Consider the following 18,633-nt stretch of genomic DNA (forward strand, 5'->3'; position numbering starts at 1 on the left):
TTAAGTAATTCACATACCTAAGAGTTATGTGAATTTGTGGCAACAGATTACAAAAAAAATTATCTCATAGCAGCACAAAGTTCCTTAGTTTTTTATCTACAATAGAAAGAATTCTTTCCATTTTTGATAGCTTAAAATTAGACTTCTTACCTTGTGACAAATGCCCAAAATTATTATTTGATTTTTTTGAAAATCTAGAAAGTGAACTGTGTTTTTAAAATTTTTATATGCTACTCTAGTTGTTTAATAATGTAGTTCTGAAATTGGAAGCTAATTCTACCACAACAGCCCACCAGGTTGATCTAGTGGTGAACGCGTCTTCGCAAATCAGCTGATTTCGAAGTCAAGAGTTCCAACATTCAAATCCTAGTAAAGGCAGTTACTTTTATACAGATTTGAATACTAGATCATGGATACCGGTGTTCTTTGGTGGTTGGGTTTCAATTAACTACAAATCTCAGAAATGGACGACCTGAGGCTGTACAAGACTACACTTCACTTACACTCATACATATCCTCTGAGGTAATACCTGACAGTGACCTGGAGGCTAAACAGGAAAAAAAATTCTATCACAGCAACAGAAGCATTTCAGACATATTTTGAATTAATTTGTCTACTTCAGGAAAGAAAAACCCACAAATTTATACAATCTTCTGCTAAAGAATTGCTATACACTCTAAAAGAAAATAATGATGCTCAGGAACAAAAATTCTTCTTAAGCATGTAAGTTTCAGTGAATAAATTTACAAACTGAAATTGCCTGGTCTGATTAAGAAGAGAATGCACAAGTTGTTAATGAAATTATAAAAGATTCTATAAATATTGATGACTTATTTGATGAACATATATTGTTTTACCAGGTAATCCAGATAATTACCAGGTAATTATTGGAGACACTGAGTCTTTCAGAATTACCTAATTACGGCAGGCTTATGGAAATACTCAAAATGCGACAGTAATAACCAATCAGAGGGCTGCAACTAAGTTAATTTCCAGTAGAATTAAGGTCGGCTGGGTTCACTGCCGGGCTTATATCAGGACTGATAATATGAGGTGTCAAAGATGCTGGGCCGCTGATCACACGAGTACGGTATGTAAGGGCCGGGATAGGTCAACCCTTTGTTACAACTGCGATCAGAAAGGCCATGTGATAAGGGACTGCAAGGAGGCCACTAAATGCCTTGACTACAACGGCACGGGAGGAGTGCAGTGTGGACTTCCTAAATAATGGCTAAAATAATACTATCTAACGCCAACAGGAGCATTCTTTCCCACGATCTGGTGGGGGAGACTGCGAAAAATCTTGAGGTTGACTTTATAGTCACCACAGAGCCCAACCTGAGAACGGCAGCCAGAGGTGATTGGTGGGCTGATGCGGTTGGGGATGTTGCTATCAGTAATGTCTCCGGCCGTCTTGGCTGGCACCTACTTCATAGAGGTGAGGGAATTCTGGCAGTAGCACTCCCGGACTTTGTCCTTATAGCCGGTTACATAAGTCCAAACATTAATATCGGGGACTTTGCACAGTACATCAACGATTTGCAGCAAGTCATACAGCGGGCACCTAGTAGACTTATACTCTTAGGCGACTTTAATTGTAAGTCCATTTTAACTGGCAGCTCATACCAATGCAAGGGGACGAATCTTCATTGACATGATGATGACCACAGGGCTGATTTGTCTGAATGACTGCACTTATACCTACGAGGCAAGAGGCCATAGATCAATGCTGGATCTTACGCTGGTGGACGGCATATGGAATCCTTCCGTCTTTAGTTGGAGCGTTCTTGAATCTGAAACCGGAAGCGATCACCTAGCAACTTTGCTTGTTATGGAAGGTGCAAGACCTTCAACATCAGCCACTGCACGATTTAGATTTAGTCCAAGCCAAGTTGAGGTGGTGGTTAACAAGATTGCCAGGACCCTATCTGATGGAAGAATAATAATGCCGCAAGTCCTTCAAGAATCAATTATTACAGAACTGTCTAGAGTCCCGCAGTTTGTAGGGGGTCGTCACCCAATATACTGGTGGACGTCTGAAATTGCAGATCTGCGAAGAGTGTTACAATTTTGGCGTAGGAAAAAGCAAAGGCTGCGGCCCGCTGGCGGTGCGCCATATGACCAGGCGAAGGAAAGATTTGTCCAAGCTAGGCGTACTTTGAATCATCTAATAAAGACTAGTAAAAGAAACTGTTGGAAACAGTTGTGTGCTGACTTGGATTCAGACCCGTGGGGACGGGCATACAAAATAGTAATGAAGAGACTAGGACGCCGCTTGCCTGTCCTAGTTACAGAAACGGCCAGACTGCATCTTCATAGCCTCTTCCCTGTTCAAGATGAGGGACATACGGACATAATAGACTATGAAGCTAAACGCTTTACACAAAACGAGGTCGCTATTGCCGTTTCTGGTCTGAAGGATAAAAAATGTCCGGGTCCGGATGGAATCCCGGCTGCCCTCCTCAAAGGAATAATGAAGATAATCCCCTGGGAAATCGTCTGACGTGGCCAATTATGGAGTACAAAACAAGACTTTCCCCGCATGCTGGAAGGAGTCATGGACTGTTTTCCTGCCTAAGAAGTCCTGCAATCAAGAAATCATTAGCTATCGGTCGTTGAGTCTCATCAATAATATGGGAAAGGTTGCCGAGCGCTTGGTAGCGAACAGACTTATCCAAGAATTAGAGTCCAAAGACGGGCTTCATGATAACCAATTTGGGTTCAGGGAACATAGATCCACGCTGCAAGCTCTGGATAAAATTACCAACTGGGTATTGTCTGTCAGATCTGGTACGTGGCGTACCAGAAGAATCCCGTTGCTTATTCTGTTAGATATAAAAAATTTTTTAGGTGTTTCAAAAGACTGATATTTCATGTTGCAATATTTCTAAAATGTTTGAGTTTATTCGATATCTTTGCCTGGGATATCTGCTACAGTTGAGAGATTTTTTTCAATTACGGAGAACATTTGGTCTGCAGAAAAAGGTAGACTTTCAGTATCTACTGTTAAACATCTGCTAAGTGTTAAAATTAATTCAGAACTTTCTTGTTGTGAATTTTTCTTGTTGTTTGATGTAATTAAAACAAACCATTTCTGAAAAAAGTCATCTCTAGTGAAAAATACAACTGAATAAATAAAGTTAAATGTTTCAGTGAACTGTTAGGACTTTTAAGTAATTTCAAAAATATGTCCTGGGTTGGACCCAAAAAAATATGATAAGCCTAATCATAGGTCACTTTTTCAACTCAGAACCTTGCTATGCAGACTTAACATTACACTTTCACAATAATGCTTGTTAACTTTTTGATAAATGTATAAAAAAATTATATAGCTAAAGCAAATGAATACAACAGAACAGTGACATACAAATTTAGAACAAAACAAACAAATTACTAACACTAAAAATAGGGCATAATAATTATATATAAATTAAAAAGTAAGTTACAATATCAAATTACAAACAAAAAAAAAACACATTTTCAAACAAACAATTTACAAAAACAAGCCAGCAAATTTGATTTAGTTGAAATATACAAACTTGACTGCTCAAACTCTAATACTTTATGAGTTAGACACAGCTTTTCACAAAAGTACTAAGAACAGAAGACATTTTCACTCTACCACTGGATCTACTTTTTGCAAACTATCTCATTGAAACAAACCATACATAACAAAATGAAAGTTTTACATATAAACAAAAAGGACATACGTGTTTGAAGAATTCAAACATACGTAGTCACAATAACGTATAAAAACAATATTCTGAATGAACAAACACAAAATGACTGCCATACTCAAACACAATATAAATAATAAAAATCTTTTAAGGCTTGATTTGAACAGTAATGCAACATTCAACAGCACCATTCCTGTTGGCAGTCTGAGGTAGCTTAACAAAGATTAAAAACTAGTTCAACCAAAGTTGAAATTCTTTACAATTTTTATTTTTTTTAAAAATGAACTAAATTAAACAAGTTTTCATTTGATAACTTTAATTAATCCTGTATGTTAGAAAAATAAAACATTTCAGGTAGTCAGAAAACAGTTTTTTTATTAAATGATATTATTCATCATAGAAGTCTAAAGAGTTGTATATGAAAATATTATATCCATATTGTATGAAAAATTCCTAACCTGATTATTAGTAATCATTTCTAAAACCTTCCATCAGATGAAAAGTGAATGCTCTCATAGAGGCTGATTTGACTGTTTATCATAAACTGACAGCATTCTATCAATATTGCAGTTTAAACATTTTTTTCTTATTATGTCAATTATAGATTTGACATTAGGTTTTAATTTAATGCAACAATAATATTTAATGTTAATGATAAATATTGAGAAAAGTTCTCATATCTTCTGTTGTGACATGTGCTAGTTACAGAATCTTTTTCTGATTATACAGAGTGATTACAAATGAAATATACAATTTCGAAGGCTTATAAAAAGAATTAAACGGGTGTAAGTGAAAAAAGAAATGATATGGTTTTCACATACTGTAAATGATATGGTTTTACAGGAAATGTTTTTAAGGTTATGTTGGTATATGTGCTCTACTGCTAATGTCACTGATTAATGTCATGTTACCAATCTGGCAAAATGGCCGCTACTGCAGTAGAGAATGCTTTTTGTGTGCTCGAATTAGCCAAAACAAACTCCATTACTGTTGTGCAGTGATGTTTCACAACAAAATATGGTAAATCATCACCAACAAGAAAATCAATCTATGTCTGGAATGAATGGTTTCAAAACACAGGGTGTATGTGTATGTGATCAGGGTGTATGTGATCGTGTTCATGATGTGTATCAACATAGCCCAGGCAAATCAAGTAGATCAGCAAGTTTAGAATTGCAAATTCCTCAACTGACTATGGAAAATTCTGCGGAAACGTTTGAAAATAATACCTAATAAATTACAATTAGTTCAAAATTTAAACGTCAACAATAAAGTCTTACATAAACATTTTTGTGTGAAGTTGCAGGAACATGTTGAAAATGACGATGCCTTTTTTCATTGCCTAATTTTTGGTGATGAATGTAACAGACAAACCTGGAAAAGTTAATAGACATAATGTAAGAATATGGGATACAGAAAACCTAAGAGAAAGTTTACGACATATATGCAATTCCCCTAAAGTGAACGTGTTTTGTGTTGTACCTTGTGAAAGTGTGTAGGGATCATTCTTTTTTCACAAAGTGACACTAACCATAGTAATTTTATCTGGACATGTTAACTGAATGGCTAACATCTCAAATTGAGGAAGCTAGTAACAACTTGGTTTTTGTATAAGACGGAGACCCACCTCACTAGCACTTACAGGTCAGAAATTATTTGGATGAATGCCTTCCCAGACAGTGGATTGGCAGTGCAAGCAAGGAAAACATAGTGTTTAAGTGTTGGCTACTACATAGTCCAGACTTAACACCTTGTGACTACTTTTTATGGGGTTATGTAAAAGACAAAGTTTTTGTACCATGTCTTCCTATTGAGATCGACAACTTAAAACAATGTATCATCACAAATGTTGTTACTACTATTGACCGACATATGCTTGTATGTGTTTGGGATGAATTTGACTACTGTGTTGATATCTGTTGCGTTACAAACAGTACACACACTGAACATTTATAAATAGAGACTTAATGAATTCTTCTGTATAATCATGTAAGTAATCATCTCAACTCTTAAAAAATAAATTTTGAATAAGCTATGGAAACTGTATATTTCATTTGTAATCACCCTGTACACCAAACAACTACAACACATTAGTAAAAATAAATTTTTGAATAATATAATACATACCAGGAACTATTCTTCCTGATTCAGATGCAGGACCACGATGCAGAACATCTTTCACAAAGATACCATCACGCATGTTCCCACAGATATTAAATCCAAGTCCTGTGAAATCATGACTTCTTAGAGGAACCACATTCACCATTGGTTGCTGGAATAAAAATAAATGATTCTAAGTAAATAAATTTATACAATGATCTGATTAAGTTAATTCTATTATTACAGAACTTTAGATGTATGAATAATGTACACATACTAAGTCTTCTATTTTCTTTCCCTTTTTACATATGTCAATATATTAAAGTCTTTTTTTTAAATTATGGTATAGCTTTTTTAAATACTTTGTGTAGAAAATATCATCCACACATTTTTTTAAAATTATTTTTTATGCTAAACTTATTGTATGCAATCATGAACTGTTATATATTTATAGCTGCCGTAATGGATCTTGAAGCTTGGACTATGATGGCTAGTGCAGTGCCTGTTAACCAAACTGAAAAAATCAGTTCAGTTTTCACGTGCAGAAACAAATTGCTTTCTTGTAAATACACTTATTGTTTTATATTAATGGATGATATTATGGATTACTTTAAAATATTTTCTAATTCTGATTAATTTTATAAACAATTAAATACTTTACCATAAAAAGAAATGTTATGGTATATTTCTAAATTTTATAAAAATGTATGCCTACTCTCAACAAGTATTATAGTTATGTTAACAGATAAACACTAAATGATAAATTAACTAACATTATAATTGTTTGACATATATAAACATAGTAGTTTACAATACATTGTGATCTTATTTAACATGGACAAGCAAAGTATTATAACTCAGGAAATGAGTTACCTTTCTTAGAATCATATCAAGAAACAATGTAGCTATATTGTTTGCTAATGTTTTGCTAATTGTTTGCAGTTAAATTTGACACAACTTATAAGTATATATTTATATATATATATATATAAATAATTAAATATTAAATATATAAATAATTAAATCAAATTAAATTTAAAAATGTAATGATGTTCAAAATATTAGCTACACATTGAGGTGATTAAAATTTCAAAAAAATTATGTTCTGTGATCTATACTAACATCGCAAAATACCTTACGAATGTCCATTCACTGTTAGGTAATGAAGCAAATGTTATCTAAAAGATAGTAGAATGATTCGAATTGCGCATTGTTGCTGCTGTGGCACCAAGCATCAAGATTGGTTGTACTGTATACTTTCAATTAGTAATAATTTATTACTAGTTTTGTTATGATTTAATTTTAAAAAATGTGTGAGTTTTCAATGGAATAGCATCACCAGTCTAGAATGTATATAGCTGTATATAACTACTGCATAAATGTCAATGCAGAAATATCACTGAGCAGTACTCAGATTTCATTGTGGAGTACTTTAAACTACTCCTCAATAAATTAAATAATGATAATTAACACAATTAATAAACTCCAAACATGGATCAAACTGTTGAATTCCCATTTTGTGAGCATTCTAACAAAGTCTGACTGTTACAAAATATAACTAAGTTATTTTAAATGTCTTTAAAGTCTCATCAATTTATCATTATCTATAAAGACACTCCATACAGTTGCATCAGTAATTCAAACAATACTTTTATTATGATAGTGTAATACTGATTTCATCCATTATTTTACATAAAAACTTTACAAGTTGTAATATTATTCAGTCAAAAGTAAAAAATTGTTTAAAAAAATGAATAATTCCAGTTTACAAATAAAATTAATCCAAATTTTACAGTCTGTAGTAAACACAGTACAACCCTGTTTAACTGGATTAGATGGGACCAGACATTGTCCAGATGAACAAAAGTCCGGATAATCTGGAAATTTATAATATACGTAAACTACAGATTAATGAAATCACTACAGTATTAATGTAATACAAATTGAAACTTACAGCTACATCAACGTTTATTTGCTTTTAAAAAAATACTTCATAGTTTTTTCTTTAATGATGATCTTGGTTTTTTGTTACTTGATCTTGTAAACACCTTTTTTTAGGGTAAGCAGTTGATGGGAAACTTTTAATTTTGATTTTCAAAATACGACATCACCTTTCCAAGCATATCTATAGCTTCTCCATGAGAGATCACTTGCGTTTCTTCCTTGAGGAATTCATCATCTGAACTGTCTTCTGTGTTTTTGATGTTGGGATGTGGATTTGAAGAACACACTAATACAATATCATCATCGCTATAGATGCTGGTGATCTACATCATTTTTGTAGTCAATCCATTCAGCTACCTCTTCACCTTTGACAGCACATGAATTTTCTAAACAATGAATAAGTTGTTTTAAGGAACTGTTATTTATTTCAGCAGTCATCTCAGTGTTGGATTCAGCTTTCATTTCTTGCCAGATTTTGTTCCAAAACTTTTTCAAAATAGAAAAACATTAATTTTGTTCCATACTGAAGCACACTCATAGATTACTGTTCGAATATTAATTTGTTTAAGTTAATCTAAAACATTTACTCCAGCTTCCTCACTATTTCTTTCAATAAGTTTTATAAGTAATTTTTTTCTGTAATGTCGTTTGAAGGCTTCCATTACACTTTGGTCTAAAGGTTTGGTGAGTGCTGTCATTTGTGCAGGTAAAAACCTTACAAAGATGTCAACATCTCTCAAGTCATCTACATATGGATGACAAGGACCATTGTCGATAAATAAAACAGCTTTTTGTGGTAGCTCTTCTTCTTTTAGAAATCTATTTGCTGATCTGTCTATTTGCTATTTGATTATCTATTTGCTGATTTTTTTGACTTGTATATGCATGGAGGTGCATTCAAATTATTAATAATCTTCAGCACTCAAGGTTTAACCAGTATTCCTATCACAAGAAGTTGGAGCTTCAACTTGCCTGATGCATTACTGCATAAAAGAATCGTTAGCCTTTGCTTACAGACTTTATGCCTCTTAGCAGCAGTGTCCAGTTTTGAGGCAAGAGTTTTTTAGGTACCATTTTAAAAAATAATCCCATCTCATTAGCATTGAAAATCTGAGATGGTGAAAAATTCTCTTCTTTTATAAATATTGAAAATGTCACTTTATAATTTTCACAGCAGAATGATCCCCTGATACACTGAGCTGTATTCCATGGCGAGCCTTCCACCTATCTAACCAACCTGAACTTGCTGTGTATGACGGATGGATCACCATCTAATTTGTCATTTAAAATTAAAGCCTTAAATTGTAAAATAGCACCTGATACAGGAAACCCATAGTCACTCTATTGGGTAAATCACATAAATAAAGCTTTGTCTAGCTGACTATTTTTTGCCATTCTGATAGTGGCCCTGTTGCCTAACTATCTTTAGCCACCATTTTCAAACAAAAATCTTCAATCGCTTTTCTGTATTTTTTCCAGTCCGAAATAGTTTGGTTTCCTGTACCTAATTCATCACAATTTTTTTCTAATAGATTCCCTTTATCTATACGAAATGACACATTAAGTTTTTGTTCCATGGAAATAACTACCCTTTTTCGTTTAGTTGTCATTTCACTAAATTACACCATGCAGAACACAAAATTTCAATCATAATCACTACTGTAGCAAACTGTACCTTATGATTATTACAACGTTCAATGAATACTGGTACTGTACTGCTTTTTTGAATAAAAGTTCATTAAAATAGAGCACGAGAGTCTACGAGCATATAAATCTGGTCATTAACATTACATCACCCTCATTATAACTACTGTACAAAAATATTCACGGTAAGCAGTACATGAGTATTCTAAAACTGAATATGTATGTACTTTTAAAAGTACTACAGTATGTAAAAACTGTGATACAAAGTATCTGTCAATAAAATGGATACATTATACGTAGGCCTATTACTGTATTTCTTTAATATATTTAAAAAATGTTAATTTACTATATACTACTGTGTTACAGTACATATTTTATTTAAAAAAATTAAAAATGCCTTTCCCGATATCAGTCCGGATAATCCAGAAGTCTGGTTGAATGGGGTCCGGTTAAATGGGGTTGTACTGTAGTATGTTGTAAGTATTTATAGATTAGATATAAACTTACTCCAAGATATGAATCATCCAAAGCCTTTGGTTTATTTGATTTGTTAAGAGCACTAAGTGGTGTCCAGCAAGGCCAACGAACCTGGTAAAAAAACATATTTTTGTATTATATATTACAAAATAAGGTAAATATGAAAAAAGTATGTACAAGGAGAGGCTGAAATGTAATGCACCCTGAAATATAACAGGAGAATGAATGTCACAAAAGTGACAAGTGTTGTCGCAGCTAATAATTTCATTTCTCTTAATTCATTTTCTGAATATATTTTCAGCTTCTAAGATAATATCGTACATTTAAGGGAATGGTATAAAAATTTTCTTTAAGAGAGCTCACAGGATTGCGACTGATATTGAAATTCGAGGATACACAGGCATTATTATTTAATGTGTGTGTGTGTGTGTGTGTGTGTGTGTGTGTGTGTGTGTGTGTGTGTGTGTGTGTGTGTGTGTGTGTGTGTGTGTGTGTGTGTGTGTGTGTGTGTGTGTGTGTGTGTGTGTGTGTGTGTGTGTGTGTGTGTGTGTGTGTGTGTGTGTGTGTGTGTGTGTGTGTGTGTGTGTGTGTGTGTGTGTGTGTGCGTGCGTGCGTGTGCGCGCGTGTGTGTGCGCGTGCGTGCGTGCGTGTGCTTGATTAAAAGTAATAATCACTGAATTCTGAACTAAACTTATTGTTATTTGAGGTCTTGCACAGAGTGATTGTTCTTCAGCTTGCTATGCTAATTTTTGTAGTAAGTTGACTCATGTCAGGTCTGCTTAAAATTTTTACAGTTATGATAGATACTGACAGCTTGAATATTTAGTCATTAGCCAGGTACGGTATTTTTGTAACAACTTACGGCTTCAAAAAAATAAATGAGTATCCTAGGACAGCAGATGTTTTAGACACGAGTATAAATTTTTAAAGTAAAACCTTAATTATTATTTTTGACCAACTAATAATATACAATGCATGCTTTCATTTTATATCATGAATTTTGGGTGTTAAAATAATTATTTTAACTCTGATTCTGCAGATTCATGGAGAAAAAGAATTTTCCTCTTAATACTCGTATTTACAAAAAAATTTATCCAAATTTGGCTTCAAATTGAATAACCAATTTGCTATTTAAATTAATTAAATTTGTTATCATATGCACTATGTCGACTTCACTTAGAAAATAAAGGTTCCATAACATGTTTCTCATTTGGGTGTAGCATTCTAGAAAATTAAAGTACGTGAAAAATGCCTACAGACAATCATGTTGAGCAAAACATTTCCACTGATTGTTAAAGTTTTAAAACTAGCTTCAGTTTTTTTACACACAGATGATACTTATATTTTACAAGAGTGTTGTTTACTAGTCAATTACTTCAGTGCTATCTAATAACTCAAAACGAAAGATTATTATAATTTTACTTAAAAATTGATGATAATTAGAAAAAATTTGTTAATAATTGTGAATGAAAGGCATTCATTCTCCTGTGGTATTATCACTGTTCAGTTAAAAATGTAGTTCTGAAACAATATTACTTTCTTTGTTAATTGTTTTTTTTTTCTAAAATCAATGGTTAAAAATATCTATGGCCCTGGGAAAATCATTACACCTAGAGAGATATAGTGATTTTAAGATTTTTTTATAATAAAGGGTAAATCTTTTAGTACATGATTAATCCTCTTCATGTGTAAATTACATACAAAGGTGGTTTGAATACATAAATAAGAATTTGTCTACAGAAATAGTTTATTAACAAAATATTACATCTTCTTAAAATTAGTTTCCATGACCATTCACACACTTCTGCCAATAGTCTGAAAGGTTTTGAATCCTTGTTTTGTAGAATTCTTTTGGCTGTACTTAGTTAGCCAATTGCTTACAAATTCTTCAATTTTATCATGAGTCACAAAATGATGTCCATCTAAATGCATCATTGAGCGGGCCGAACAAATGATAATCACAAGGATTAAGATCAGGACTGTTTGCTAGGTGTTTGAGTGTTTCCCAGCCAAGTGTCTTGTACATTAAATGGGCAGTGTGAGGCCACATCTTGTCATGATGCAAGATGGCGCTGCGTATGGGAATATTGCAGCATTCAATCTGTAGGCTGGCTTCACATATTCACGTAAGAGGTCGCTGTAATAAGCAGCACTCACTGTAAATTCTTTTGTTTGATGCAAAAATTCAACACAGAGTACTCCTCTCACATTCCGAACAGGGTACATAAAATCTTACTGGCTGAGGGAACCATCCTTGGTTTCACAGGTTCTGCCTCATATTTCTTTCGCCATTCCATCGATGTGAGTTTAGTTCACTTGTGGACCCATGTTTCATCCGTTGTGAAAATACACTTCAATAGATCTCCCATATTCTGCTCTTAACATGTTAGAAGATGAGTACAGACCTCTTCCTGTGTAAACTTTTGCTAAAAGGTAAGTAGGCGAGGTATCCGTCTGGCAACAATTTTACAGTATCCGAGATGGTCATGAGTAATAATTGTTTGCTGACACTAATTTCTACTCTTATTACCATCTCCTGCACATTTATGCATCTGTGGCTACACAGATACACTTGTGGCTTCGATAACACATCACTACTGACTTTGCACATAGCCTGGTGTAAAGTTTCACGGGTTTAACATTTTCTTTAATTAAAAATTTAATCATTATTTGTTGTGTAATGAACACTTACATCTTTTGCTCACTTATCGTTCTGTCAACCGATCCAATGATGCAGACAAAACTGAGATAAGCTAGGGTGGTGTCTACTAGTCCGGACTCTCATTCACTGCAGCCACAACATTATACATTAATATTTTTTTCCAGAACAAAATTCTCATTTATATTGAACCAACTTAACATTATATTTGAGCTCATAGGTAATGTTACACAAAGAATAAATTACTTAAGAAATGAAACTATAAAATTAATATCATAACTACAAATCAATAAGACTATTGATGGAGGTGCAGTAAGATGAACATCAATAATGTTTGGTTTTAATTAAATAATTATGGCAGAGTGGTAATAAATAATTCTGCCTTTCATCTGGAAGATTTTAGATTCAAATTCTAAGCAAGCAGTTTGTGTATTGCAAAAATTGTTAAACTCACTTTCATATAATAAGCAGGATGACTGTAACTATTCATCAACCAATAGCTTCCTAAATGAACAAATAAAATTGTATCCAAAGTGAAAATGCTAACATAACTGTCCAATGAAAAAATAAAAGTTTTAAGATTTCCTTCCAAAGGTGTTTTGTTCACACAATCTGTTTTTTACAGACTGATACTAAGTTATCTGAATCACATTTATAAAAAATTCTTTCCGATCTTGTGCTGTTAAAAAAATTCTTTTGCATTGTTGACAACCAGTCGTCCATAATAGTGGGTAGTTGGTGAAAATTATACAAACTTATACCATTTTTAATGATGAACCAAATCTTTTAAATATATCATTTTAAAAATCATATTTTATAATCATATTGCTTTCAATTAATTTTGAAATATTCTTCAATACCACAGTAATATCTATTAAATTCTTTTGAAACGTTTGTGAGCAGATGTAAATATTTAGTTTTTATCTTGATGAGTTAGTAAGTTATTAATATTTTATTATGATATATGTGGATTTAAAAAAAATTTTTTTTTTTACACAATTGTTTATATTTTCAATGGTCATGGAAAATACATTTGCATGAAACATTGTTTGAAAGCAACTGAAAACATTTTTAAAAAAATTATTTCTAATAAATTTAGTTCAGTTTGTTAATAACAATTAGTAGTTTCACATGACTGTTTTTTTGTACTTTTTCTGCTCTTGTTAGGTAGAAACAATTTTACATTTTATTGACCAGAATTTTTTCATTAATTTTTACAAAAAGATTGAGAAAACAGTCGATGAGTATTAGTTATTCAGATAGTACCTTTAGGATGAAGTTCATTAAATACACATCATTCTTAAACAATCTTTATCAATACACAATAATTTCTTTGATTAGTTAACATTGTTCTGTGTATGGATAGTACATACAACACATTTCTGAATGCATATAAATACTACACAACTGGGTAATAGCTGCAAGCTATGAATTATTTTTTTATTAATTATGTCCATTTTCTAATTTCTACAATTTTAAAAAAGTACTAACAACATGAAATTTAATAGCATCAGACAATTTTGTGTTAAAATAAATATTTCATTTTATAATTACAAATAATATAATGCTCAAGAAATGACTACCTTATGATCTTCTTTTTCATTTGTCCTCCCAATTGGAGTACCCTCTGAAATAAAAATAAATACTTTGTCATTTTATACTTTAATAAATAAATTTAGTCATATTAATCATTTTTTCTAAATATATTAAAGCAATGCTTTCCACCTGATTAAGTTGTACTGAAAACAGTACAGATAAACAATAAACATTTATAAAATTACAGGCAATAGATCATACAGACATTACAGATGAAGGTATATTATATGTATATATTAAATTCTATTAATATAAACCAGCTAGTAAAGAATGTTGAGGTAAGACATATCTTACTTAATTTTATCAAAAAATAACTTTCACAAGATCCTGCATCCTCAGTCATGATTGAAATGTTTAATTAAACTGCATATTAAAAATTCAAAATACTAAAATAATAAAAATTGCATCTTAATTTATTATACGAGTGCTGCTATCTATTGCAGTGTTTATAAGACTGTCTCCCTTGAACACTGCCTGATTGTTTATCAGATTGAAATTTTGTTTGTATTTTTGATATGCATTATTTTTCTAGAATATTTAATTTTATTTTATCTTCATTAATTTCTAATATTTCTAAATTTGTGTTAATATTAGAAATAGAATGTTTATTGTTTATTAGATGGTCTGTCAAATTACATAAACCTAATTTATTAATTTTATATTTTCTAAAAAGTTCAAGAAATCTAGTTTTAAAGAATTTATCTGTTTTTACTATATAAATACAAACACAATCGTTACATCTAATTTTATAAATTCCACACAGATTGTTTATTTAATTATTTTTGATTTTTAAATATTTTATTACGTGATTATTAATAATAATAATAATTGATTATTGTATATATTTTATTATGTTTTGTATGCTCTCTCTCTCTTTTTCTGTTTAGCCTCTAAAACCACCGTAAGGTATAACTTTAGAGGATGATATGTATGAATGTAAATGAAGTGCAGTCTTGTACAGTCTCAGGTCGACCGTTCCTGAGATGTGTGATTAGTTGAAACCCAACCACCAAAGGACACTGGTAAACATGATCTAGTATTCAAATCCACTTGTATGCTAGTTCAAATATTTCTTAACTGTAAGTTTTAGTAATGTTTTCAATGATATAATTAGTGTATAATTACTTTATGTAAATGTTTTCACTTTTTTGTTTTTTGTCTTATGTGTTGGTTGTAACGTAGTTATTTTGTTTTGATAGTTGTTTTTTATTAATATTATTAATTAAAATAGTTTCATATCCATTTTCAGCCAGTATATGTTTTATGATGTTTAGTTTCATTACTTAACTGTTATTTGTTATTACATGTGTACTCATATTTGTATTTTGTGTGTATTTGTATTTTATATTTTTATATATATATATATATATATATATATATTCTTTTTTTAAATATTAAAAATGATATATAAATTGCCTTCAAAATGACATGTAAATTCTTTTTTCAAAAGATCTTTTCAGAGGTAAATTTACAATTTCATCAGTGGAGTGACATTGTTGTTAAATGCAATCAAGTGGTTAGGTAACCATGTAACTAAGGAGTTGAACAATACTTTTTGATCTATGTTCTACTTGTTTGTTTAACATGCTGTTTTTTGATAAGTGTATAATAATAAGTGATAATGATAGTAAGTGTATTGATAAGTGTTTTGTAAATTTTATATAAATTTGTTTAAGTGTATTGAGATTATGAATTTATTGTGCTATTTATAGAATTTGCATATTGAAATTAATACCTTCTGTGTATGTCCTGTTTCTATAAGATGATTCTGTTTTTATGTGTAGCGAGTTATTAGAATTCAATCATAATATTGATATAATGATGTTTATGTAAGTTTTAGATATATATATATTTTTTATTTAAATGAGATCTTATATGACGTGTCCACATGCACCTTAGCATCTAATACAATTTTTGCTTAATCAACATTTAACATAAAGATGATTTATCATCTAATAAATGATTGGCATTTTACTACCGAGGTTCCGGTAGTCAGACTTACCAAGTTCTCAGGAAAATACACTAAGCAATGGTTAAAAGCATTGTTTCTACAAACAATTGACCCTACAAACACATTTGACACTATCTTTTTGACACTGTATCTTTTTGTCACTGTCCACACATATTAGGAATCACTTGCTCTGTCATGCCATGCTATGTCTAGATACATTGCTATTTGATCAAGGATGATGAGTTAATTAGAAGCCTGTAAGTTTTGTTATTAGGCTGTTAATAAAAGGTAAAGTTTTCTGCCCTTCCTTTCTCTAGGTTATTTGCATGTTGTTTTCCACATAGATAAATTTTGATCTCCTACGTGAAACCAATTTCTTAATATATTTGGCAGATCTCTGTATAATGATAGAAAAGAATAATTGTTAATTTTATCAACCAAAATAAGTAGACTATATGGTTGATACACAATTAGAAATACTGGGGTAAAAATTATATTATATTTATAATAGTTTAACTTTGTATTATTATTTTGTATTATTTGTTTTACTTTGTATTATAGTTATATTAATATTATAGTTTTACTGGAATAAAACTATAACCTTAAAGATAGTTCTAAAACATCTGGAACTTCAAATATGGTAGCGAAATGTGATAAAATGCAAATGGCCTACGCCAAAATTAATAAACTGATTGCTGTAGATGTTTATCAGCAGCTACTAACCACAGTATTCAGCTAAGACGACATGACTTTTAAAAATTTTCATCAGACTTCAAAAAGAGTGTTATAGTCATGATACCAAAAGAAAGCAGGAGCAGATAAATGTGAAAAATATAGAACAGTTAGCTTAACTAGCCATGCATCAAAAATCTTAACTAGAATTCTGTACAGAAGAATTGAAAGGAGAGTGAAAGAAGTGTTAGGAGAAGACCAATTTGGTTTCAGAGAAAGTATGGGGACAAGGGAAGCAATTTTAGTGCTCAGATTAATAGTAAAAGGAAGATTAAAGAAAAATAAACCAACATATATGGCATTTATAGACCTAGAAAAGGCATTAGATAACATAAGACTAGAATAAAATGTTCAGCATTTAAAAAAATTAGGGTTCAAATACAGAGATAGAAAAATGATTACTAACATTTACAGGAACCAAACAGCAATAGTGATTATTGAAGAACATAAGAAAGAAGCCATAATAAAAAAGAGAGTCAGACAAGGATAATCATATTCCCCGTAACTTTAATCATTACATAGAACTTGCAGTTAGTGATGTTAAAGAACAATTTAGATCCAGAGTAACAGTACAAAGGGAAAAGATAAAGATGCTACGATTTGCTGATGATATAGTAATTCTAGCTGGGAGTAAAAAAAGATTTAGAAGAAACAATGAACGGCACAGATGAAGTCCTACGCAAGAACTACCGCATGAAAATAAACAAGAACAAAACGAATGTAATGAAATGCAGTATAAATAATGGAGATGGACCACTGAATATAAAAATAGGAAGAGAAAAGATTATGGAGGTAGAAGAATTTTGTTATTTGGTAAGTAGAATTACTAAAGATGTACCAAGCAGGAGTGATCGATATAAAATGTCGATAGCACAGGCGAAACGAGCTTTCAGTCAGAAATATAATTTGTTTACATCAAAAATTAATTTAAACGTCAGGAAAAGGTTTTTGAAAGTATATGTTTTTAGCGTAGCTTTATATGGAAGTGAAACTTGGACAACTGGAGTAGCAGTGAAGAAAAGACTAGAAGCTTTTGAAATGTGGTGCTATAGGAGAATGTTAAAAATCAGACGAGTGGATAAAGTGACAAATGAAGAGGTGTTACAGCAAATCGATGAAGATAAAAGTATTTGGAAAAATATAGTTAAAAGAGACAGACTTATAGGCCACATATTAAGGCATCCTGGAATAGTCGCTTTAATATTAAGAGGGACAGGTAGAAGGAAAAAATTGTGCAAGCAGGCAATGATTAGAATTTGTAAAACAAATTGTTAGGGATGTAGGATGTAGAGGGTATACCGAAATGAAACAACTAGCACTAGGTAGGGAATCTTGGAGAGCTGCATCAACCAGTCAATTGACTGAAGACAAAAAAATTATATCAAGTTATTTTACAATATTTGTAAAAGTTTTTATTTGTTTTAAAATTGTAGAAATAAGGTGGAAAATAAATCCAAAAATTAAAGTATTTGTTATTGTTATTACAAAAATACACTGATTAGTTTATTCATAAATGTTCAATAATAATAATAACACTATAATTATTACCTCTGAATACTGGGTTGTCAAACGCATAATCTGCTCCTTTTTCATTATCTGTGACCAAAACTAGGTGTTTTCCTGAAACAAATAAGTATAATTAATAATTTTTTTCCAGATAACTAATGAACATGAACGTGTGTAGTATATATACTTAAGTTGAATACCCGTATCGAAGAAAACATTTAATTTACATGAAATAAACGTATAAGTTTCAGAGAAGCAAGGTCAAGAATGAGCTTATTAATATCTGATTTTTCTGGTAATATGTTCAAAAATTTCTCTTAGGTGCTATAACCAACCGGATATAGAT

At 31.4% G+C, this 18,633-nt stretch overlaps 1 protein-coding gene across 1 annotated transcript in view; it reads right to left on the minus strand.

The window, feature by feature from the left end:
- LOC142319032 (uncharacterized) overlaps nt 1–18,633 on the minus strand; it is a 273,590-nt gene that overhangs the window by 20,963 nt on the left and 233,994 nt on the right. The window contains exons 2-5 of the mRNA XM_075355857.1: nt 18,330–18,401; nt 14,086–14,129; nt 9,874–9,954; nt 5,806–5,950 (exon numbers count right to left, since the gene is read on the minus strand). Coding sequence (XP_075211972.1) covers nt 5,806–5,950; nt 9,874–9,954; nt 14,086–14,129; nt 18,330–18,401 — 342 coding nt within the window. The remainder of the gene's footprint in view (nt 1–5,805; nt 5,951–9,873; nt 9,955–14,085; nt 14,130–18,329; nt 18,402–18,633) is intronic.

Source organism: Lycorma delicatula, chromosome 2 (assembly GCF_047948215.1).
Source record: "Lycorma delicatula isolate Av1 chromosome 2, ASM4794821v1, whole genome shotgun sequence".
NCBI classification, from domain to species: Eukaryota; Metazoa; Arthropoda; class Insecta; order Hemiptera; family Fulgoridae; genus Lycorma; species Lycorma delicatula.